Below are 16,613 nucleotides of genomic sequence, written 5' to 3'. Positions count from 1 at the left end.
CCCCCCAGGATGACAAAAGTTATTTATCTTGAAAAAATGCAACTACTTTAAAGCTGAGCTCTACAGCCATCTTTTCCTATATGCTTCTTATAGCTTTGAGTAGATGACAGACACTGTTTATCAGAGGGAGTCTATCTACCCCATATACCAGGGTTTCTTCTATCTTGCTCATCCTCCCCAGCAGAGGATCTGGCCAAAAGCAACAGACAGCCTACTGAGGACAGATAAGACGTTTATCAGCAGTGAAAACAAATGGAACAAAGCAACAAAGTAAGCAGAGTGTTGCTTGAGATTCACCGGTTACACATCCTGCATTGAACTGTCCGCTCCACCTGAAGTTTACATTGTTGGAATATGAAAAATAGTATTTTAACCAAGATATTAGCACTAAGAAAATACTGATCTTTTAGTATCGACAAAACAAAAAAGACTATGTTTGTTAATTAGCAGGATTCAAACAGAGACATGCTAACAGTTTCCCCCCGTTTTCAGTCTCTAAGCTAAGCTAACCATCTTTTGTCTGTTCAAATTGACTGATATGAGAATGGTATTGATCTTCTTATCTAGCTCTAGGTAAGAATATGAATTTCCATATTTAAGCTTTGCCTTGCAAGTGATACTACAAGATTAACATGTATTCAGTGTTTTGGTGTTAGATGACGATATGCAGACTAGTGTAGTTGTTTCCTGCTTGCCTGATAAGAATACATAAATCTGAGGGATACTGAATACTGCAGCATATTTATTCTACAAGGAATGGTTTAACATTTTGAATTAATCGCAGGATCAGAAGGTTTATATTTTTGCATATCCCAAACTAAATACAAAACTATTGCCAGTTGGCAAATTGGCTGGGCAAACAGAGTGGGAACAGTGGAAAAAGTAGCGTGACTTCTTCCAAAGTTCACAAACAAACACTTTTTATCTTGTCTGTTTAATTCGTAGAAAAACAGAATCGTAGAACACCAAATCGTAATTTATAAAAACAACTTTTCCTTTAAGGATAAGCAACACAATAGAGTTACTGTAAGGATATTGAATCATGGGATACACTTAAGAAATTAAACTAAAAATATCTGCCAAATATAAATAAACAAATCCGTTTGAATGCTATTATCAAATGGTCCTCTTCCCAAAGTAATTATCAAAGCAGCCTTTTCCTTTCCATTCAGAACTGATTAAACTGTGAAGAAATACACCCACTTCCTGTGCTACCCACTGTTGTTACAAAAACTCGTTCTGGATGTAGACGTCTCTGGGCAGCTGCTGGCCCTTTAAACGAGTGTCGGACGCTCCTCTGCACAGACAGAGACGGGGACGGAGATGACTGCAGCCGAGCAGAGCTGAGCGAACAATGCAGCCTGACTTCCTGACCTTTGGTTCCACAGCCCCTCTGCAGAAAAACAATGCTCTCCTTATTTAGCCCAGGCTCTTCCCACCATACACCCATGTACTGTCAGCACACTGTCACTAGTGTATTCTCCTTACAGTAACTCGGTTCAGCTACTTAATTGGCAGGGGGTCATTAAAATGTTGTGACCCTGGGTTAACGGGTAAAAGGTGTTAAACCCGCACCACATTTGGTCACTTGGTTTAACACGGAAAAGGTTTTGCAATCAAATGGGTACAGAGGAAAGAGGATCTTCAGATGGAGTTAATTGAAAGTTGGAAATAAATAGAGCTTTCTGCAATCCAACAGTAGCACGGCACAATATCAGTATAAAATGTGATGATTGTTAAATATTACAACAACAATATTAGGCTATAGATAAACCAATATTAAAGTGTACTCAGTTCTGCCTATTTGCTGCTTTAAGTGCACTGCTAAAATACAACTAATTGAACATGTTTTATTTAACAATGCACTCAACACAGACAACATCATAAATGTATTCGTAATGCTTTTTTTTTTCTACTGATACTCTCTTTCAACTAACTCAAAAGATCCAGCGCAATATTACAGAGTCTTCCAATGTGTTTATCTCACAAGTTGACTTTGCAATAAAATATATTTTACAGCCCTACCCAACAAAGACATAAAAAGTGTACCATCAGTGTGTATTTCACTTGAAGCTAAAAATGCCTCAGTTTCCAGCCAACCAGAACAAAAAGCAGTTTGTTCATTAGTTACAGCTTTAACAGAACTGAAGAGGCCTTTCGTCATGAGAACGGCTCAGTAATCAACTGTACGGTTCTGAAATATTAGTAACACATGATCAAATCAGACATCATCTTTCTGAAGCAGAGCCAGACAGCAGAAATGGTTTCCAGATTTTGCACATTTAAGGGGCGTGGCTGCAAAGAGGAATCGTAAATATCTCGGAGTAATCCTTTGACGTCTTAACCCTCTGTTAAAGAACGTAACTTAACTCTTTACTTTGCTGTCAACAGGATGTTTACTACTTACATGCAGAGCACAGCGGGGATAGCATAGTTAATCTTTCAATAACTCAAATGCATGTACTCCACCTCAATTGGCACTTTTCACTATTTTTCCTCACCTAAGGCTTCCATAGAGTTACCATATGTTTCTTTATCAAAGAAGCAGACCTGTAGAGTTGACATGGGCCCCATTTCACCCAGATTGAGGCTGTTAAAGGCCCCGCACACCCACTTCCTGTGTGCTTCTTCTCTCATCTTACTGAGCCGTGACATTCTTTGATTCCTGTCCACTGCAGCTCCATTGCAAACCAGTCGGCTATGGAAGCAACATATACAGGCCATAGAAAGTCACTGTTGCTAATAAGAAGTGTTTTACAACTCCATACAAAACAGCTTTTAAATGGGAATTTGAATTGATTAATGCCTCTTTATCCTTTATTTGAAAGAAACATACTGTTCAAGGATGTACTTGGTTTTCCTTCTGGTCAGGTTATAGCTCAAAGAGGCCCTAATGACTGACATACTGTATACACAAAAATAAGTGTCAATTTTTAAGAAAAACAAACTGTAATGAAACTGGTTGGTCTCAAACTTTTTCTTCGTACATATTTCTGAAAAACCAATGGACCAGCAGTAACACACTTTCTGCAGGTGTGCATGTAAAAATGTAGAGAGCTATAAGCTCACTGCAAATAATTTTCTCCACATTCCTCACATTCCTCCGCTTTCTATGTTCCCTGCTGAACTGCACCAATCGAAAAAATAGGTGACAAGCTCTCAGAGCTTAGGCCAGGTTAGAAAGAGAACAAAATGTGGTAGTGACAGGACAGATTTGAGGACATAGACATATTCTTGCCAAATTTCTACTTTGTGTTAAGTTAAAGGAATCTCTTTGGGAATGTTCTCATTCAATTGCTGCATGATGAGAAAATTGGTACCACTCATACAGAACATAATGTAGGATAGCTGGTGGTGTCCGAAGCTGGGTAGCATTTCTAGGACAGAGCAAGGCTATATCTCCCCCCTTTTTCAGGTTTTAATGCTAAGCTAAGTTTACAGGTTCCAGCAACATATTGACAGTATAGCCGCCAGACTCATTAAACTCTGCTGATTAAGCGTATATTTCCAAAAAGGAATAACTATTGCTTTGAGTTCATATGAAATTCAACGCACTGCCTATGATGCAATTAAATAATAGTGAATGATAATTACAATTCTAAAGCCATTAGTAAATCTTTGATGAAGATGATCATTATATTTAAGTACGATGTTACCCCCCATTTGAGAAATGTGCAACCCTAGAAAGTTGTACAGCTTGGATTTTCAGCTAATTGAATTTCTACTTTTTGCTCGGCTGCTTCTTGGTCGCATCCTGTCCATCACTCATGTGATTATTTCCATTACACCTAACAAATGTCAGGCATTTCCCTCTGAACATGATCAATGGAGAACCGCAGCTGCACATAAAGCAGTGGTAATATTTCTCTCGTGTATGGAGGAGAGGTTGTGCCTAGTTCCACAGAGAAACCTATCATCTTTCATTAAGGCCTGCTCCTAGATCCAATCTGGCATCTGCTGCTCATTACCAACATGTGTTGGTACATCTAACTCAAATATGTGCTGAGGAATCTATTTCACACTGAAAAGATAATACAAAAACATCATTTTCTAACTTGGACTTTATAGTTCTAATAATACTAAAAACTTTGAAGAGGAAGATGGTAGATTTGAACATGGAATCAGATGATGTCTTGATCTTCCCCTCACCAGACAGAACATCATTGTTTGATGCATTTGATAAACAGCTCAAACTGCAGTTTCTGCACCTGACTGACAGCAGCACTGACTGGCTCACCTGAGGGCAATCTTTGATGTAGTGGCCTTTGTTGAAGCAAAGGTGGCACAGGTAGTTGGGCGGCGGCCTTTTGCTGGGTTTACGTGACTCCGGGGACAGGGAGAGGTCGGAGAAATGGTCCGCCAGAGAGCTCAGGCCGTCCACGATATTATTGAGGGACTCGTAGGGCGAGGAGCTCTTGTAGAAATTGTTGTTCAAGGCCTGCCAGAGAAAAAGAAGATCACTGTGGTGACTCTACAATGAAAGAGCATTTCAAGCAGCGTGTCAGTCCATCCCCCTGATTGATTCTCCTGTCTGTGCCTCTGACAGTAGCCAACTTTATTTCAATCCTGCAGATGTGCTGCCTTTACTGCATCTAAACTGTGGGCCAATAGTGTCCGTTTCCTTGTCAGAACAAAATGTCTTTGTCATGCGTTCTTTTGGCACAGCACAATCAGCATCATTGTGTCTCTAGAGGAGACGGGTGCTATGGCACCGCAGGGGCAAGCATGTAGAACAGCCTGCAGACACTAGCTTTTTGGCACCACAGAAAGATAATTGTGATCAGATGTACATTGCAGTGCTGTCCATGAGACATGAAACCTCTGCATGTCTGTGGCATGTGCGCACTGACATTTCTTTAGACTTGCTTATTTTAAAGTTAAACAGCAAATTATGACTTTTCATTCCAATTATTTACTTAAAACCTCCTTTTGATTCATCTCTATTTTCCATCTTTTGCTAAATGTGTTGGTATTAAATTAAACAGCACCAGCCCCCCCAGAGTGCACAGCATACTCCTCTGAGTGAGCAGAGGCCGGCCAGGGTGAACTGTAACATTTTAAAAAGCTTGTGAGAGGTCTTTCTCAACCTGCCATTCCCCCTGCAGCTGCACACTGACACCAGAACAGTCTGAACACACTCAGGCACTATACCAGGGTACAAAACGCATATTCATACTACCCACTCACCACAGTGCGACCCAATGGAGGCATGCAGGTGAGGTTTACTGGGCAACACAAATAACCTGGAGTGAAAAATGTGGGTAGAATATTCATCTTAGGAGAGAGCTTTTTGACATGCAGCAAAACAAAGATGATTAATGAGTGCATGGATTTTTTCAACAGAGCATGAATTATGTAGCCTATATATGCAAAGAGTTGATAATTAGCACGATATGAAATGACATGAATTCTACCTCACTCCTCAGCTGGAAGAAGTTGTTGAGATAGTTGGCGCTCAGATCAGCTGCGGTGCGCTTGGAGATGTTCATGTCCTGAGAAGAAGTGTCCGATTCGGCTTTGAACGCATCAAAAGTGCTGTTCTGAGTGTCTTGCAAAGACATGTAGACCCAGTTGAGCAGCTGCGCAGGTTGGTACACAGGGGCACCGGTCTCTATAGCAGACATCATTTTTGCTTTTTGGAGGACTGCACCTCTTGGAACAGGGCCGTCAGAACCACCGGATTTTCTGGGTCACACAACTTCTCTCAGTCATCCCCCTTGCTCCGGCTCTTAGACGTGCGATCCTTGTGTTCACCTGGGGAGCCCTGAAGGACCCCAGTAACCGGACAACTGTCACGGGGGAGAGCGCAGTGGAAGCATGAAGCGCAAAAGCGTGAATGCCAGTGGGAAGCGTCAGGCAGCACAGCAGCCAGGACTGTGGGTTGGGTCACAGCGGAGAGGAGGTCCATAAAGAGTTTGCATCTTTCTGCAACACTTTTTTTTATTAGTTATCCACAGTAGCCTACTGGGTAGCCTGTTTCTGAGGGGGACGATCATTGTATTGTAGAGCTAGGCCTATATGATCTCAAACTAAGCTTTATAATGGAAGGGGGAAATGTGTTATTTGTTTGAAACCCCTTTACTTTTTGGGTTATTTCATTACAGAACGTTGTACTTGTTGTCCTTTTTTAAGTTATGTCCTTTTTCCTGACACTTCTCTCTTTACAGTTTACAACTACCATCTATAATTTAAAAAGAAGTCATTTTTTTTATTAAATGAAGGACTTGCCTTTTGTAAAATAAGAAAATTCCTCACGTCATGGTCCTCAGGTAGGCTGACAATAAAACACATAAGGAACACTGACTTTCAGTTTTTTATTTTAAGGTAAACTTTTATTTGACTACAAGGACAAAATTATAATGCTGCAATGCACAACTTGAAAAGTAGACTGCTGCCATCTAGTGTTTATTTTTTTATACACAATTCAAATCATTAAACAATTGAGAACATGTAATGTATTCAGGGCAGGGCTGGCTTTTTCGTCATTTAAGTTTTTAGGCTCTTCAAAGACATAACGATTTCATATTTAAGTAGTAGGCTAAGTTCTAAGTAGCCTAATATAAATCAAAGTTGTTGTTGTTGTTTTGCAGGAAATACAATGGCCAAACTTTTTTCTTTACAATGTTCATATCAAATATGATATGGAAAAATCAAGTTTCACAATAGATTTGTTTTAAACTTAACTCAATTATCCACGGAAACAAATCCAATATTCGTCTTTTCATATGATCCAATGTCATCTGTCGTGAAAATGGCAATTTAGGCCCAAAGCTCGCTGACTCAACGCGAGGCTGTGGATAATAACAGAGTAAAGGTTATTACTGCAGGACGGAAACAATGCTGTGGACCCACCCACCTCCCCGGGACTTCAATTTCTCTCCACTGCTCTGCTGCGTGTCTCTTCCTCAATCTGAAGTCCGTGGCCGATAAGTAAGTAAATCTTTGTTATTGACTGTAAACACCCGCTAAATATCTGTACTGCACTGCGTTTCATGCGACAACGAAGTAGCCTACAACATTACTTGGATAGCGTTAAAGGCGTATGTGGATTACTGAGGAATGTAGGAAATTAGCCTCGCCTCACTAAGGCATCACAGTTGGTGTGGGGTTGCTCAACACCAGCTAACAACGTTTCTTCATAGTAAAAGTCTTAACATGGCGAACGGAAATGTTGTACTGTAGCTAACGTAGTATTTGTTTGCACCATGGATGTATAAAGAGAACCATGCTAAATAAAATGCAAAACGTTGTCTTGGAGTATCTTGTCACGCTAACGGACCGCAGGATACTCTTCGACATCAATGACGATGTTAGCGTGACGTTCAATGTTAAGTTAAATATCATTGCGTAGGCCTGTTATACTTTATTATTGACAGCAGCGGAAGTAACCTATTGTAAAATCTTAGCGTTGCAGAAGCTTTAGTTGGCGAATTTTGTAAATACAGGCCTTTGATAACATTGCTTTTTAATGGTGCTTTCCAGTGCTCGTAACAACAAGCAGGAAGTGTAACTACTGAATGGCCATACTGGTGCTTTAAGGTAGGCCTGTAGGTCCGTTTATAGGCTTACTGGAGTGTTATAATTGTAAACTTGAACAAAAGCAGCAATCTGGTCTCAACTAGTTCGCTGTATAAATCGAAAGTTTAAAACATGTAAACCACGTCGGGCATTGCAATTGCGTTTATTTCTAAAAATAAATAAATAAACGAACAAATATGTACTTTTTTAAATTTACGTTTAGTTATCAAATGCCGAACATTCTTATATCAATCATATCATTGCTCATACGTCACTCATACCATATATTTTCCATCCTTGGGGTCATACATATGTGGTGTGGTGGAAATTCTGATAATTACAAGAGCATTTGAAAGCATCACGCCATCAACGGTCAAAAGGAGAGGACTGGAAAGGGAGTGTCAACAAAAAACCGCCCTTCATGAAGTCACTACTTACAGTGTGATTATGTCAGCCTTAAAAACGATATGATGTATCTTTTGAATTCAGAATAATTACATCTGAACTTTTACCAGCACTACGTAACCGACATGTATTTTGCCTGTATTACTATAAACATGTCTTGTTTACAGAGGGAAAATGTTGAGTATTTGTAACATTTAATCATATTTACACAGTAATGAGAACTACTTTTAATAGTACATGAATGTTTTTTTTGACAACTGTTAATTACATTTTTGCCGATATTGGATTGATTTTATATTTGTTTTACTAAATTCAAAGAAAAGTTTGAAAAGAACGGGTCAATTTGGAGCAACACTAGCATTAGCTTTTTTCAGTCTGTTTTGATTGCTGAACACATTCTGTAGTTTTTATCCTCTTTTGACACTCCATCATCGCGCTCCACCCAATATGCTTCACAACATAAATCTATTTTAGTATACCGCAACAATAGAATTATGATCAGTAGAAATAGCCATGACATGGGACCTTTTTAAAACCGATATTTCTCTAGAAATTCCAAGAAAATCATGTGGTGTTTTTTTTAACGGGTGCTGCAGTCAAAAAGACTCACATAGCCCTCATACAACACATCGACATTGATGCATCATTATTTTTGTCACTTTCAGGATCGGAAGATGAGCTACCCAGGATACCCTCAGTCCGGTGGATACCCACCCCAAGCAGGGGGCTACCCACCACAAGCAGGGGGCTACCCGCCTCAACCAGGAGCATATCCACCCCAAGCAGGCGGTTACCCTCCAGCGGCAGGAGGCTACCCCCCAGCAGCGGGCGGCTACCCCCCACAGGCAGGAGGATACCCACCCCAAGCAGGCGGTTACCCTCCCGCAGCAGGTGGCTACCCCCCACAGGCAGGAGGATACCCACCTCAGGCTGGTGGTTACCCCCAAGCAGCAGGTGGATACCCTCCAGCAGCAGGGGGCTACCCTCCCCAGGCCGGGGGTTACCCTGCCCAGGCCGGGGGCTACCCTGCCCAGGCTGGAGGATACCAACCACCACCCCAAGCAGGAGGCTATCCTTCCATGCCTCCATCAGGTTCGCCTCCAAGATATTTTTGAATGTTGAGAACTTACATGAAGTATTTCTCTCCTCACATAAATATGTCTATATGGCTGAAATAAATAATATCAAGGCCATCTATTAGTTAAAAAAAAATCACAAATGCAACACTCCTATTATATGCAGTCAGAATTGTCCTTTAAGTAAATCGTTTTTTGATTTTATGTCAATATTTTCCTTGCAGGTGGAGGCTGGGGTGCAGCACCAGGCGGCCATGGAGCGGTATATACATTCCTATCTCACTCTTTACCTCTGACCGGCCATATTACTAATAACATATGGACTGACTTCAGCTAAATCTTCTGTTTGCTCAAATCACCTTATCTCCTACTTAAACCCTATTTGCTATATAGAGTTTGTAACCAAGCACCTAACACTTAACACTAACAGTTGTCCTCTGTTTGCAGCCGGGAGGGGCTCAGCAGGGATATCCAGGGGGCCCGGCTCCGGGCCAGCCCATGCCAAATTACCCAGGAGCCCCTGCGACTAACCCCTCAATGCCTGGATATGGAAGTGGAGCTCCGTCCCAACCTCATGCACCTGCCATTTCTGTAAGATGCCTTTGTTGTCACCGTAGGACTTCTCTAAAACTATGTTCCAATGCACATACAGGCAGATACTGTGCAGTATCTTATATGTTTCTTATCTTTTTTTAATTTTATAAATAGAAAGGATACAGGGGTTCTTTAAAAGACTTTAAAGGGGCTGATCCACTGAGGGATGTTGAGGTTCTCCGGAAAGCTATGAAGGGCTTTGGTAAGTAAATGGGGTTTATTTGGATATGCTAAACCCAACATGGTTATTTTTCCCTCGACATGAATTGATCCTGAATAATGTTTTTAACAGGCACTGATGAAAGCGCCATCCTTGAACTTCTGGGAAGTCGTACCAGCAAGCAGAGGGTTCCAATGGTAGCAGCCTATAAAACAACTTATGGGAAGGTACGTTTTCTAACATTTAAGATTTTTTTAATTGAAATGAATCACTTTAATCTGTTCCTTCTCATTGACCCTGTAACTCTGTCTAAACCGAACCCTGCTCTTACGGGATTTTCTTTTTCTTAGGATCTTCTCCACGATCTGAAGTCTGAGCTCACTGGAAACTTTGAGAAGCTGGTTCTCGCTATGGTGAAGAGTCCGAACCGCTTTGATGCAACTGAACTCAGGGAGGCAATACAGGTTGGAAACTCAAGTTATTTTCTTAGCAGATCCTCCATTTTGTTTGTGTTGTGAGAGAAGGAGAGGAGAATTAAAGCAAACAAATCCTCTGAATGCAAGTGAATATCAGAGAAGTTGAAACATGAGTCTGATAACCACTAAATGTTCAAACTCTCTAAAGCAGGTTGTGTTTTCATGTCTTACTGAGGCTTTTCTATATTTTGACAGGGCGCAGGAACTGATGAGTCTTGTCTGATTGAGATCCTTTCTTCACGCTCCAATTCAGATATTCTTGAAATCAACCAAATTTACAAAGCTGGTGAGTTTATATTCTTGATTTATAAACGTTGTATTGTATGTTCATGATATTCAAACTGTGAACAGCAACTTACACATTAAGAATGTTTAGCTAGTGCCTCCTTTCTTTATTCAATACAAAAACATCGCTGTACTCATAGACTCCACCCACCAGTATTGATCACACACCTACTCACCCGCCCACCCTCTACTTCAGCTGCTACAAAACAAGTACACACAGAAACAAGACACCACTAGATCTACAAAACTACAAACTAAAAGAAGCCCATTAGAAAATATCAACAGGTTATTTACAAAAATGCTTAGCCAACTAACATGAGTTAACACAGAACATTAAAAGGAATGCTTATGATCTCTTTATGGCGTCATCAATTATACATTTATATATATAGATTTAAAATTAGGATGCATCAAAGACAAAAAATATGTAAAGAATTTGACTCAATTTGAGGTATACAGATATCTATCATATTAATTTCTTATTCCTATTCTCTAATCTTTATTTAAAATACAACACAGGCCCTTAATACGTCAATTGTTGAACTACTTAAAGTTTTTTTGTATTTATTTATTTGAAAATCAGTTTAAAAATGATATGAAATATTAGAAGGCATGTTAAAAATGTTTATTTTTATTTTAGCCTGTACGATTACCCTTCTATTTGTACATGAAACATTATTTAAAGAAGTAGGGTCTCACTGAAATGCAAATATTATGCAAATGTAAATGTATTTCCCTAAAAAGCCACACCTTCCTTCCAGAGTACGGGAAGAAACTGGAGGACGCCATCATCAGCGACACCTCCGGTCATTTCCGCAGACTCCTGGTTTCTCTCTGTCAGGTAGTTTCTTCATGCTTTACACCTCATTCATTTTAAGCTCTCTCAAAATGGATTTGAAACTTTGAGTGTTGATACCAACAATGTATTCCTCCTTCGCAATGTACTTTTAACACAACATGCCATACTCTAACTAGGGCAATCGTGACGAGAGGGAGACTGTTGATGTCAACTTGGCCAAACAGGATGCTCAGGTACCGGTTTTCAGTTGGTTTGTGCTTCTTACATTTATGGAGAGTAATTAGCAAGTCCGATCTTGTTTCTTTTTTATTTATGTGTGTCTGTGTTGTGGACAGAAACTGTATGCTGCAGGGGAAAATAAAGTTGGAACTGATGAGTCTCAGTTTAATGCCATCCTGTGCGCTCGCAGTAAGAGTCACCTTAGAGCAGGTAAGTCATTTACTGTCTTTTTTGAGCATATCCATATGACTGATGTTTTTCCAGTGCCATAAACACACATTTTGACCTTTTTTAATACCTTTTTTACATATGTTTTTTAAAATATTATGACTAACTGTCACGCCTGTGATTCTGGTTTTTATTAGTCTTCCACGAGTACCAGCAGATGTCTGGGAGAGACATCGAGAAAAGCGTCTGCAGAGAAATGTCTGGCAATGTGGAGTCTGGCATGGTGGCTGTGGGTACGTTCTTTGGGTCTCTTTTTCCAAACTGAAGTAGCTTTCCAAACCTGTTGAAGCTTTAAGTATATGTTGAAGGCATTCGTCAAGATGTTTGTTTAGAAGGGCTTTCCTGATACAAATATCTTGCTGGTGCAAACAGGCGCCTGTTTGACCTAGATACCTTATTAATACTTGATGATGATCAAAAGCAAACTCTCTAAAAATAGAACATGTTTATAGCTGCATCAGAAAACACTTATTGATAGACAATCGATTTGGGGTGTTTGTAAAGAGCACAGGGTCAGATTGATAACTGTAGAGTTACAGCCATTTTACTAAGCATTTTAGTTATTTAATTTAGGCACAATTATTTGGCACCCAATTACAGGAAACAAATAATATCTTCAAAGGGATTTTGAGCTTTGTCCAAATATGCTATGTCTTAAATGTCGTGTGGATTAGATGAAGAAGTGCACAGAATTGTTTTGCACATAGAAAATGCAAATGTGGAATTAGTTTTTCTGTTTGTGCTGTTATTTATTATTAAAAAAAAAGTGGCAGAGAAAAAAAACCTGTTGGCAGTGGTAATAACATAAAACAGATAAATAAAGATACAGCCACCTTTCTTATTATAGTGTAGTTAGGATTTAGCTGCATTACATGTGAATGTTATAATGCTGTAAGCCTCAAGCAATCTGCTTCTTTACAATGTCTTGTATGTATTTCCCTTTGTAAAACAATAGTGCAACATTTTATACAGATTTATCCAAGACTCATTTGTTTACATCTTCTCCTTTTTCCTAGTGAAATGCATCAGGAACACCCCTGCCTACTTTGCAGAAAGGCTTCACAAGGCCATGCAGGTAAAGCTGTTTTCTATAATCTCATTTTATTCTTATAATCACAAACCAACCGACTCTTGCAGTGACACTGTTGTTGGTAATATTCTACTGATACAGTAAATGGAAGTGTCACACTGTGATGTGTTAACAGGGAGCAGGGACCAAGGACACAACCCTGATCCGTATCATGGTGTCTCGCTCTGAGATTGACATGTTGGACATCAGACAGGAGTATGTGAGGACTTATGGAAAATCCCTGTACACCCACATCTCAGTAAGTCCTACAAACCAACTTATTTAGACAAAACACAGCAACACCTTTTCCTTTTCATAATGTCTGATCATTTAAAATTCATACTTCCTTTGTTTCGTTTCTCAGGGTGATACCTCCGGCGATTACCAGAAGCTGCTGCTGAAGCTGTGTGGAGGCACGGACTAAAGGAAATGAAGATAAGCCTTCATAGGGACAAAATAAATGTCCCCAGTGAAACAATGTTATAGGAGCTTATATCACCTCTGATGCATGCAGTCAATCAATATTAGTTTTGTATTCTCTTCAGTGGCATGATTTTCTTTTTTCTACAGTATTGTAGTATAAGATTGCCAAATAGTCTTTTTTTTTTTTATAAAGACACCGTAGATAGCTTTGACATTTTTGGGTTGAAGCCCTAAATAAAAAGTGGGTGCCGGAAAATCACACAGTAGAAATGAAATATATCATAGTTTTTCAATTGTCCATTAAACAGCTTGACTGGTTTTATTAGAGAAAGGAAAAATATATTTTCAGAAAATCTAAAGATACAGAATGAGGCAAATGTCTGGTTTATTTAACAAAGTACATATACAAGAATTATCAAAGCCATTCATTTATACATGCATTGATTCTTTGTAACTATGGTAAAAATTACCTCACGCCAATCATTTCAACTGTGTACAAGTTTATATATACCAGGTTGTCGGAGACTATTATACAAGATTGATCAAATAATGTATGACTGAATCTCACACGAAGTAGATATAATCATTTAATGCTTATTCGACAAGCCAAAATTAAATTCTGGCTTATTTTATGTAATGTAAGAAATAACAATCTGCATTCTTATTTGTTCTCTATACTGCTGCTTGCAAGTCTATGCAATTCAGCTTTTGAATTTATATCTTCTATATCGGCTTTACAAAACTCTTCTGTAAACGTAAACCTTTCCAAACATTATTAAACATTTAAAGACAAGGTTTCCTTTTTCCTGAATGCTGAAAAGCCAAAGCCTAAAGACAGATCCTGTTGTGCCTTTTGTCAGGGCTGCCGTATAAACTTCAGTTTGTCGATGTTTAACTGTGGTTAATCTTAATTAAAAAAAATCTATAATCATCCTTGCACGACTGCAGAAATGCCATACTTACATTACTCAATGGTCAATGTTTTGTATACTTTTTTCAGTGTCCTTTACAGGTTTGTATGTTTTACTACCAGTAGAGGGCTCTTGATTCACATGAAATGTCATTTTTGTTTGTTTGGCTTGAACTGAATATCTGTTGCACTAACGATACTCTGCAATGATCGCTGTTACATGTTAATGGTATAAATTGAATGGATGCTATGTACGTTTTCCAACATTTTAGTCCCAGACTATTGAGACTTTAAACGCTTTTCATTTAATTAAAAAAAGCATAATAACATTTTGGCATATCTGGATTTTCTTTGTGAAATGGAATCATGTGTTTTGCATCAAACATTGACTGTGGATGTTTTGCTCTGAGCCGACGCACAATGAGACATTTGCATTTCAAAGACAACCTCATTTTAACCACCTTGGTCTGTACGTGTGAGGCGCCCCCCATCCTCAGAGCATCACAAGCTGCACGTTTTGTAAAAGGTGCGAGTAATGTGGCTTACATAAGTGAAGTCTCTGTGCGTGTGCCTTGCTGTTTAATCTGAGAGGGGGAGAACATGCCCAGGTTTGCTTTGCAGCACAAGTGATATGGCACAAAGAGCTTTTCTCAGGGCTATAAATAGGGTCCATATTGAAGACACGGATGCCTAAAGTCTTCTTTCTGGTTTGCTTGCTTGCCTCAAAGTGCAGCCTCAGAGGGGTTGTAGACAAATGACCTCACCAAGCCTCACTTCTTCTACACCTTTCTCATTGAGCTACTTCTCACACACTCAAAATGAAAAGCCCACACCAGAACAAAGGGATGAATATTTGATGTTTGTGTATTTTCTCTCTAGCCCAGACTGTGTGCCGTGATACCTACTGAAATATATAGGTCAAGAGGAAATCAAATCAGTGGGGCCTCCCATTTGGCTTTCACTTTTAGAGACAAAACAGAACACTTTCCTGATCCTTGATTTTTAGAAAAAGTGCTTTAATTATTTACATGTGGACTTGATGCAACCTTTCTGGGACTTGATCACACTTGGATACACACGCATGCGAGGGATGCATGCATATGTTTTATTGGAGATCTCAGATGTGCGTATGGGAGTCGTGTCTGTCTACATCATTGATGGGAGCTGTGAAGGTCAGCCTTTGAATTAGCCTTCACACTTCTGGAGCTTTCTCTTACTTTTGGTAGGACTTTTTGGGTGACTAAATGAATGATGAAATAGTTTTTTTAACACTTGGATACCATATTGTATGGAAATATACAATTCTTGTTTGATATGGTAATTTTGTAGAAAACTCCTATACAAGAATGAACATGAAATACCTAAAGGAAGTATCTCGTCAACTATTTCACAGATGGATTCAACCGTAATCTGAATTAAAAAAAATCCAATTTTATTGAGATTAGTCCATGTTTTACCTTAATGCACTTCACCATCACTGGCTTCTAATGTTAATACTGTTTCATAGACAATCAGTATAAGTAAGCCTTGACTAAATTGTTGATTTGCAGTGGATTTTTCTTTCTGCAGTTGGGGGACATTTGGTTGCCAGGGACATAATCCTGCTTTAAACTTCATGAGTGCATATAAACAAATTACAAAACCAAAGGATTAGATGAACAACACATAATGAGATGCAGCAGCAGATATCAGTAGCAGCCTGCAGAGCTACAGCATACTCAGCTTGAGGTTCATCCTCCAATATTTGATCAAATATGCCTTAACAACCTGAACAACCGGCTGCTTTTAATAGTGTTTGCAGTCAGTTAAAAACAAAAGCAGCACACTTTCTGTCAAAAGTAACTTACTACCCTATAAATGACTTCCACTTATGTGTTTTCATTGCATGAGGTTTTAAGAGTGTAAGAGCCTCTGATTTCAATCCAATGTGAGTGTTTCAGGAGTTAACATAATTCCTAAAGATAGCACCTAGTTTTCTTGGTGAGCAAATGGATTTCCCATGCTGAAAAATAAATAATTTGAGTTTTTACGTAACCACTTACATTGTGAAAGCTGTGCTAAACTTAAGTGGGGAAATGTATAGGCACACTGTGTACCGTATTAAGCTTTAAAGCCAGACCCGGTGTGCTCTAGCTAGCTCCAGATGAGTCACAATCCTCATAAAGGCAATACACCGAATCCCCTCAATAATAAAGACCACAGTCAGCAATTATGGTGAACAAGCTCTAATTATAGCTCCACTTTCAGCATTTCTGCAGTTCAGCTGTCTGTACTGAGACTAGATAAACACATATAGATAATCTGATACGTGACTTCATTGTCTGCTTTTAGAGCATTTCAGTCTTAAGGATATCAGTCTTAAGGGACGTCGGCCTCCTTAGAGATCTGATGGATTATGTGGAGCAGAAGAAAGCTCACAGAGCGAGGCAGATGTGTCAGGGGAAAATCCAG

At 39.3% G+C, this 16,613-nt stretch overlaps 2 protein-coding genes across 2 annotated transcripts in view; one reads left to right on the top strand and one right to left on the bottom strand.

The window, feature by feature from the left end:
* LOC104967378 (zinc finger CCHC domain-containing protein 24-like) overlaps window positions 1-6,199 on the bottom strand; it is a 12,779-nt gene extending 6,580 nt beyond the window's left edge. Inside the window, exons 1-2 of the mRNA XM_010796790.1 lie at window positions 5,415-6,199; window positions 4,238-4,438 (exon numbers count right to left, since the gene is read on the bottom strand). Of these exons, the coding sequence (XP_010795092.1) occupies window positions 4,238-4,438; window positions 5,415-5,627 (414 nt within the window). The 5' untranslated portion in view covers window positions 5,628-6,199. The remainder of the gene's footprint in view (window positions 1-4,237; window positions 4,439-5,414) is intronic.
* Window positions 6,200-6,822: 623 nt separating this feature from the next.
* Window positions 6,823-14,491, top strand: LOC104967367 (annexin A4-like). Its single transcript, XM_010796779.1, has 15 exons — window positions 6,823-6,930; window positions 8,589-9,015; window positions 9,224-9,261; window positions 9,447-9,590; window positions 9,708-9,795; window positions 9,886-9,980; window positions 10,104-10,217; window positions 10,425-10,515; window positions 11,276-11,355; window positions 11,490-11,546; window positions 11,649-11,742; window positions 11,898-11,993; window positions 12,777-12,835; window positions 12,966-13,088; window positions 13,194-14,491. Exons 2-15 carry the CDS (start codon window positions 8,598-8,600, stop codon window positions 13,251-13,253), a joined length of 1,557 nt encoding a protein of 518 aa, XP_010795081.1. The 5' UTR covers window positions 6,823-6,930; window positions 8,589-8,597; the 3' UTR covers window positions 13,254-14,491.
* The last annotated feature ends 2,122 nt before the right edge of the window (window positions 14,492-16,613 follow it).

Source organism: Notothenia coriiceps, unplaced genomic scaffold (assembly GCF_000735185.1).
Source record: "Notothenia coriiceps isolate Sejong01 unplaced genomic scaffold, NC01 NC01_scaffold00002397, whole genome shotgun sequence".
Lineage (NCBI taxonomy): Eukaryota > Metazoa > Chordata > Actinopteri > Perciformes > Nototheniidae > Notothenia > Notothenia coriiceps.
Note: the sequence above shows the minus strand (reverse complement) of the source record. Positions and strands in the feature narration are given on the sequence as shown.